Source organism: Ichthyophthirius multifiliis, assembly GCF_000220395.1.
Source record: "Ichthyophthirius multifiliis unplaced genomic scaffold scaff_1120509251216, whole genome shotgun sequence".
Taxonomy (NCBI): domain Eukaryota; phylum Ciliophora; class Oligohymenophorea; order Hymenostomatida; genus Ichthyophthirius; species Ichthyophthirius multifiliis.
In genome coordinates, this window is record NW_004086091.1 from 1 (window position 1) to 7,754 (window position 7,754).

A 7,754-nucleotide genomic window follows, 5' to 3' on the forward strand; every position below is an offset into this window, starting at 1 on the left:
ATGGATATAATTTTAATTAAAATAAATTCGATATTTAATTTAATGGTGAAAGTGGAGTAGATGCTGGAGGTCTATCAAGAGAGTTTTATGCATTAGTATTTAAAGATTTATTAGATCCAAAAAAAGGGTTTTTCTAGCCTTCTTCTAATGGCATCACAATGCAACCTTCTCCAAACTCAATAATAATAGTAGATTATTTGTTACACTTTTAAATGGCAGGAAGATTAATTGCTAAAACACTTATTGATGACTTTACTTGTGAAGTTGATTTTACCAAATCCTTTTTGAAACAAATTCTTGGATAACCGCTTTATATTAATGATTTGGAAGATATTGACCCTTAAATGGCTAAAGGGTTAATGGATATTCTCTAAAATAGTGTAGAAGAATTATACTTAGATTTTACTTATACTATTAATTAATTTGGAGAATAGAAAGTTATCGAGTTGATTCCTAACGGAAGCAATATTGAAGTTACGGAAGAAAACAAAAAAAATTATGTGAAAGAATTAGCATACTTTAGGATGGTAAAATAAATTGAAACTTAAGTTTAAGCATTTAAAAAAGGCTTTTATGAAGTTATTCCCTTAGAATATATAAAAATAGTTTCTGTAAGAGAATTAGGTCATAGATTATCAGGAAATCATATTATTGATAGTATTTTTTTTTAATTTATATTTATATATTTTATATAAAAAAGTTAATGATATGAAAAAAATATGGTTTTTAAAGATGGATATAAATAAGATTCAGATTAAATTAAATGGTTATTTGAAATTTTAGAGGAATATGATTAAGAACAAAGGGCAGGATTTTTATTCTTTACTACTGGATCATTTAAAGTTCCTTTTGGTGGTTTTTAGAACTTAGAAATTATTATTACTAAAACTAATAGTGATAAGTTATCTTTACCTGTTTCTCATACTTGTTTTCAAGAATTAGGTATTTAAAAATTACATGTATTTTATATGATTTTTTATTTTAGAGATACCTTTGTATCCAAATAAAGAGATTATGAAAAAAAACTTGATTTTTCTATTAGTCAAGGATAAAAAGGATTTTATATAAAATGAAATTATATTTTAAATATTATTATAACTTTGTTATTTTATTCAAATTATAATTATGTTTTATTTTTAATTAAAATATTAGAAAATATAATAAAAAGTATTTTTTTTTAAATAAAAAGAAATATTTATTTTTGTTTAATTTTTTATTTTATTTAATTTATTTTTATTATATTTGTGATTATCGAGGTGTTTTTTCTATTGTTAAATTTATAATAATATAATATAAAAATCATAATAATATAATATAAAAATCATAATAATTATTATACATAAATATTTTTGTAAAAAATATATAATAATCTATTTGAATTTCATATAATTATTTAAATTAGTTAAATATAAATCTATATTTATTAAAGTTTTAATAATTTATATGTATTAAACTTATTTAATAAACAAAAATGGAACTGTAATATAGATAAATAAATATTATAGTGTATACATTAAATATTTTGAACTATATATTATAAATAAAAATTAAAATATTAAATTTAAAGCAAAATTAATAATAAAAAAAAATATTATAATATATTATTATTTATAACCAAAATTTTTATAAAACTAAATAATTATATGTTAAATTATTTTTTTGTAAAAAAAAAAATGCAAAATAAATAAATTAGTATATAGCTTGTCTCTTAAATTAAAAAAAAAAAAAATAAAAAAAAAAAAAAAGTTAAAAAAAAAAAAAAATTAAATAAATAATTTGATATATAAATATATTTTATTTTATTTTAAAAATGTATATATATTTTTATATATATATATAAATATTTATATATTTACATATATTTATCAAATACATATATCTATAAATTCTGTAATAAATATTTTTTAAATATATATTATTTTATTATATAATTTATATTATTATTATTAATAGATTTATATTATTTTATGTTATTTTTTTATATATATTAATTAATTATATTTATATAATCAGTAAATTTTATTAAATATATATATCAATATATATTTTAAAATATTTATGTTTATTATATAATTATTTTATTTTTATCTATTTAATTTTTTACATATTTTATAATTATTAACAAATTTTTATTATTTTTATTTTATATTTAAAAATATTTAATTTATAATTAATCTAAAATTTATTTATAATTGTTTTTAACTAAAGATATATATATTAATAATTATAACAAATTAATTATTTATTATTTAACTAGATAAAAAAGTATATTTTTTTAAAAAAAATAAGAATATATTTTTTTTTATAAAAAATTAAAAAATATTTATTATATTTCTTTAAATTTATATTCATATTTTTATTATTATAAATTTTTTATTCTAATTTTTATAATAATTTTTTTTTAATATATATGTACTTTTTTATTTATAATAAATTTTTTTTTTATTTTATTTTAATAATATATTTCAATTTTTTTATTTATATAAAATATTTTTTTATTTATAAAGTTTTTATTATATTAATTATATTTAATATAATTTTTTTTTGTCTATTATTTTGTTTAATTATAGATAAAATAAATAAATTTAATATAAAATCTCAAAATAAATTATTATCTATATTTATAATAGTCATTTTTTTAAAATATAATATAATTTTAAAAATAAATAATTCTAATAATTAATTTCTCTTTTAAAAAATTCGAAATTAAAAAAATGAAAAAACTCATAATTACTTAACTATTAATAACCTTTATTTTCGGTTTAAAAATACTTTAACACTAATGTGTCCACGATTAAATGGAAGAAGTTGATCAATATGAATTTATTATTCCTGATAAAGAATCTTTAGATCTACGAAATTTAGAAACTAAATAACCCCGTAATATGATAATAACTTATGATATGTCAATTTTTTTCAATTTATTAAACAGTAATTAATATAAAATGTTATTTGAAGCTTGCGAGAAAGCTTTGATTTTGGCAATCGTTTTTTTTCTCGTTTAATAAAAATTATCCCGAAATCTGAATAGAATATGAGATATAAAGGCAATAAAGCTATGTGTGGGTAAGTTTTAATTCCTTAAATAGACAAAGATTAGGGAAAGGACTCTGATTTACATTTATATGTTGAATATAAAATTTAACCAGAACTAGATTATTTAGCACAAGCTTATGTTTGTCAATTTCGGAAGGTTTAGGACCTACTCATAGTAGAATAAACTTCAATTTAGGTTAATTAGATAATAAAAATATCAATTAACCTGATATTTTTGAAGATTTAATTGAAATAGTTATCCATGAAATAACTCATGTATTGGGTTTTAGTAAAAAATTTATCAATAAATGGGTAAATACTGACGGATCTCCTCATGTTGACCCTATTATTATATAAGAAATAAGGGGAGCTGAAGTTAAATTGCTTAAAACTCCTAACGTTTTGAAGTATGCTCGAGAATATTTCAGGTGTTCTACTTTACCTGGTATGCCTCTTGAAAATTATGGAAGCGATAGTTCTCATTGGGAAAGCACAGTTATTCAAAACGAATACATGATAGCATATCAGTCAAATACTTAACTCTTTTTTAGTAGTTTTACAACCAATCTTTTAAGAGACACAGGCTTCTATGCTACAATTAACGAATCTATGGAAGAAAAAACATACTATGGAAAAGGATAAGGCTGTTAATATGTCTTAGGTTAATGCAGAACTGACAAAAGAGAACATTGTAATGAGGATGATTAGTATTTATGTGATTATTATCATTATGGATCATCCTAATGTATATCTAATTCATATATTGATTCTGGTTGCAAAATTTAGGAAATCTTACCATAAAGAAAATGCTATGATATAAAAAGTAAGATGTCAAAAAAAAACATTAATACAGTTTATGGAACAAAATTTGGAATTAATTCAAAATGTTTTAATGGGAATTTAAGGTATTATTTATATGATGTATAAAACAAAAACTAATTGAAGATTAAAGGTATGTGTTATGAATATGAATGTAGTCCTAATGGATAATAAGTAACTATTAAAGTTAATGAAAATAAAGTAATTTGTTAAAAAAATTTAGAAGAAATGTCAGTTATAGGATTTAACGGAATAATTAGATGTCCTGAAAACATATAAGAATTTTGTGGCTATAAAAAAATTTGTCCAAATTTCTGTAGTGCAAATGGATATTGCAATAACAATAAGTGTTATTGTATAAAAGGAATAAATAGTGTAGATTGCAGTAGTAATAAATCTATATGATAATAATTAGTATTTTAATTATTTTATGAAATTATATAAAAGAAATTTTATTTTAAATATTTAAATAACAAAAATATAATAAAATAAAAAAAAATATAAGAAATTAAATAAAAATATAAATAGAATAAAAAAATTAAAAAAATTAAATATATATATTAATGTAAACTTAAAAAAAATTAAAAAAAATAATATAGAAGTAAAAAATTAAAATAAATATAATAAAATAAGAAATTTATATAATTTTATATTAATAAAAAAAAAAAATTTTAAATAATAAAATGTATAATGCATATAAATATAAATATAAATATAAATATAAATATAAATATATATAAATATATATATATATATATATATATATATTATTTTATTATTAAATGCATAATAATATTTTTTAATAATTTTTTTTTTTTTTTACACTTTTTTATATTATTAATTCATTTTATTTTATTAACAATATTTTTTAATATATTAATTTATTCTTTTTTATTTTTATATTATTATTTTTAATTTTTTTTTTTTTTAATTTTTTTTTTTTTTTATATTTTTTTAAATTAAAATATTCAAAATAAAATATATTAAATTTTTAAATATTAATAAATATTAAAATATCTAATTAATTATAATTAAGTTATTTATTATATAAATAAAAAAAATTATAATAATATTTCTTATCAAACAGGTACATTGCTTGAGCAATCTTCTCCATAGAATCCATTAGCGCAATAACATTTATTTTTTAAGCAATATCCATTTGCACTACAATAATTTTTACAAAATCTTTTATATTCACAAAACTCTTAAATATTTTCTGGACATTAAATTTATCCTATATATTCCTCAACTGTTATATATTCTAAATTAATTGAACATATTTTCTATTTTTATCCTACATAAATTGTTATTTATTATCCATCAGAACTGCATTTATATTCATAACATTTACCTCTTATAATACCTTTATATTAAGAAGTAAGTTTTATATGCATTAAAGTTGCGTTAAAACATTTAGAATTATTCCCGAATTTTGTTCCGAATGCCCTCTATTATAAATTAGTGTTAAATTTACTTTTATCATTAAAGCATTCTCTATCTGGGTAAATTTCTTAAGTATTACAACCAGGTTCATTAAACATATTAGATATACACTCAGAAGATCCATTGTGATAATAATCACATAAAAAATTGTCTGTATCTTTACAATATTCTCTTTTATCAGATCTGCAATTTCCAAGGACATGTTCACAGCCTTATCCTTTTCCAAAGTATGTTTTTTCTTCCATAGATTCGTTAATTTCGGCATAGAAGCCTGTGTCTCTTAAAAGATTAGCTGTAAAACCACTAAAATAGCCTGAAGCTTATGATGAATTTGCATTCATATATTCATCTTGGATGATTGAAATTTCCCAATGAGATCCTAAAGAACCTCCGCCTCCTTAATTTTCAAGAGGCATACCAGGTAAGGAAGGACATCCGAAATAGTCTCGGGCAAACTTTAAAACGTTAGGAGTTGCGAGCAATTTAGTATTAATTCCCCTTATTTCTTATGTAATAATAGGATCAACATGAGGTTATCCATCAGTAGTAACCCAATTAGCTATACTTGTTCCAGTAAAACCTAATATATGAGTCATTTCATGTACAACTATTTAAAATAAATCATCAAATGCAATTGAATCAGTCATATCTAAATTAACTAATTTAGCTATATTGAAGTTAAGTCTACCATGAGTAGGTCCTAAACCTTTCAAAAATTGGCACCAACTAGCTCTTGCTAAATATTCTTATTTTAGATCATCTCTATATTATAAATAAATATGCAAATCAGAGTCCTTACCTTAATCTTTGTCTATTTAAGGAATTAAAACTTAACCACATTTACCGCTTTAGCCTTAATATCTCATATTTTATTCAGATTTTGGGACAATTTTTATTAAACGAGAAAAATAATCAATTGCCAATTTTACAGCTTTCTCGCAGGTGGCAGTAAAAATTTTATTTTAATCATTTTCTTCTAAATTTTAGAAAAATGACATATCGTAGGTTATTAACATATTACGGATTTATTTAGTTTCTAAATTTCGATTATATAAGGATTCTTTATGAGGGAGAATAATATCATATTTGTCATTTTATTCAATTAAATCATGAACACATTAGTGTTTAAGAATTTTTAAACAGTAAATAGTTATTAAAAAAAGTTAAGTTATTAAAAACTTTATCATTTATTACTTTTAATTTTATATTGTTATTGAATATTAAAATTAGATTTATATAATAATTTTAAGAAAAAAAATGATTTTTAAATGATAAATTTATTTTAAATATTAAATATTAAATTATAAACACACATTTTTAATAAATTTATATATATATAATTTAAATTTTAATAAATAATCATTTATATTTTTTTTTATATATGAATATGAAAATATAAAAATTATTATAATTATATTATTTTATATTTATATTATATGATTATTATATAATTAAATTGTTTTAAAAACAAAATATTTAAAAAAATAAAAAAATAAAAATTTAAATAAAAAATATAATATAAATATAAGAAATAGTATAAAAATATATTTAAAAATTATTATATATAAAATAATAAAAAAAAATAATAAAAAAAAATAAAAATAAAAATAAAAAAATAATATATAATATTAAAAATATAAATTTTAAAATTATAAAAAAATGAAAAATAATAAATTATAAATTTATTATATAAAATTATTATATAAATATATTATATTTAATATATAAAATATATAATAAAATATAAACAAAAATATTTTAAAATTAATATATTAAAATATATATTTTATTTTATATATAAAAAAAATTAATTAAATAAATATTATAAAAAAAATATATATATATATAATTCTACATTCATATTTCTAAAAAATATAAATTAATAATCTTAAAAATTTTTATAGTACGTAAATAAAAATATTATATTATATATTTTTTTGACAAATAAATAAGTAAAATATATTTATGATATCTGAAAACAATTTAAATTATAATCAATAAAATTATTATTGAAATGCAACATTAGTTAAAATACAAATAATAGATATTATATATATATATGATACAATAATGCAATATATACAGATAATTCAAATATCTAATTCATATAAGATATTTAATTAATTATATAATGTATAAAAAAATAAATAATAAATATAATATATAATAATACATAAAAAAATTTAATATAAATTGATAAATATAATATTTTGATGGTAATAATTAAAATTAATAAAAAAAAAAAAAAAGATAAATATTTAATAAAAATTATATATATATTATATTTATATTTTAAGGATAATAAATCTATATATTAAGAAAATATAATTATATTTATATTTTTTAGATATTATATTATTTAATTTAAACAATATAATTATATTTTTATATATAAATAATTTTATATTTTTTAAAAATACTTTTTAAAATAAAATGATTTTTTTTTTTATTTATTA

The 7,754-nt window shown here is 16.6% G+C and overlaps 3 protein-coding genes across 3 annotated transcripts, besides 31 other annotated features; 2 read left to right on the plus strand and 1 right to left on the minus strand. All coding sequences in view use genetic code 6, as the record gives it.

The window, feature by feature from the left end:
- The first annotated feature begins 30 nt into the window (after positions 1 to 30).
- IMG5_161610 (ubiquitin- hect domain protein, putative) lies at positions 31 to 1,113 on the plus strand. Its single transcript, XM_004030356.1, has 2 exons — positions 31 to 657; positions 701 to 1,113. Exons 1-2 carry the CDS (start codon positions 159 to 161, stop codon positions 970 to 972), a joined length of 771 nt encoding a protein of 256 aa, XP_004030404.1. The 5' UTR covers positions 31 to 158; the 3' UTR covers positions 973 to 1,113.
- Positions 1,114 to 1,194: 81 nt separating this feature from the next.
- Positions 1,195 to 1,229: a microsatellite.
- Positions 1,230 to 1,279: 50 nt separating this feature from the next.
- Positions 1,280 to 1,331: a microsatellite.
- A 379-nt stretch (positions 1,332 to 1,710) lies between these two features.
- Positions 1,711 to 1,768: a microsatellite.
- Positions 1,716 to 1,763: a microsatellite.
- A 45-nt stretch (positions 1,769 to 1,813) lies between the features above and the next one.
- Positions 1,814 to 1,866: a microsatellite.
- Positions 1,867 to 1,908: 42 nt separating this feature from the next.
- Positions 1,909 to 2,001: a microsatellite.
- Positions 1,912 to 1,977: a microsatellite.
- A 54-nt stretch (positions 2,002 to 2,055) lies between the features above and the next one.
- Positions 2,056 to 2,103: a microsatellite.
- Positions 2,104 to 2,257: 154 nt separating this feature from the next.
- Positions 2,258 to 2,325: a microsatellite.
- Positions 2,326 to 2,418: 93 nt separating this feature from the next.
- Positions 2,419 to 2,501: a microsatellite.
- A 135-nt stretch (positions 2,502 to 2,636) lies between these two features.
- Positions 2,637 to 2,672: a microsatellite.
- Positions 2,673 to 3,034: 362 nt separating this feature from the next.
- IMG5_161620 (leishmanolysin family protein, putative) lies at positions 3,035 to 4,260 on the plus strand (the record flags this gene model as incomplete). Its single annotated transcript, XM_004030357.1, has 3 exons — positions 3,035 to 3,066; positions 3,150 to 3,751; positions 4,079 to 4,260. 3 exons carry the CDS (start codon positions 3,035 to 3,037, stop codon positions 4,258 to 4,260), a joined length of 816 nt encoding a protein of 271 aa, XP_004030405.1.
- A 62-nt stretch (positions 4,261 to 4,322) lies between these two features.
- Positions 4,323 to 4,407: a microsatellite.
- Positions 4,330 to 4,393: a microsatellite.
- Positions 4,330 to 4,444: a microsatellite.
- Positions 4,445 to 4,549: 105 nt separating this feature from the next.
- Positions 4,550 to 4,623: a microsatellite.
- A 94-nt stretch (positions 4,624 to 4,717) lies between these two features.
- Positions 4,718 to 4,787: a microsatellite.
- Positions 4,736 to 4,812: a microsatellite.
- Positions 4,744 to 4,808: a microsatellite.
- Positions 4,764 to 4,811: a microsatellite.
- Positions 4,813 to 4,839: 27 nt separating the features above from the next.
- Positions 4,840 to 4,882: a microsatellite.
- Positions 4,883 to 4,934: 52 nt separating this feature from the next.
- Positions 4,935 to 6,314, minus strand: IMG5_161630 (leishmanolysin family protein, putative; the record flags this gene model as incomplete). Its single annotated transcript, XM_004030358.1, has 1 exon — positions 4,935 to 6,314. The coding sequence occupies one exon, from the start codon at positions 6,312 to 6,314 to the stop codon at positions 4,935 to 4,937; it is 1,380 nt and encodes a 459-aa protein (XP_004030406.1).
- A 389-nt stretch (positions 6,315 to 6,703) lies between these two features.
- Positions 6,704 to 6,734: a microsatellite.
- Positions 6,735 to 6,777: 43 nt separating this feature from the next.
- Positions 6,778 to 6,940: a microsatellite.
- Positions 6,803 to 6,938: a microsatellite.
- Positions 6,861 to 6,958: a microsatellite.
- Positions 6,865 to 6,919: a microsatellite.
- Positions 6,865 to 6,979: a microsatellite.
- Positions 6,916 to 6,954: a microsatellite.
- Positions 6,974 to 7,015: a microsatellite.
- Positions 6,985 to 7,083: a microsatellite.
- Positions 7,019 to 7,084: a microsatellite.
- A 562-nt stretch (positions 7,085 to 7,646) lies between these two features.
- Positions 7,647 to 7,709: a microsatellite.
- Positions 7,710 to 7,754: the final 45 nt, after the last annotated feature.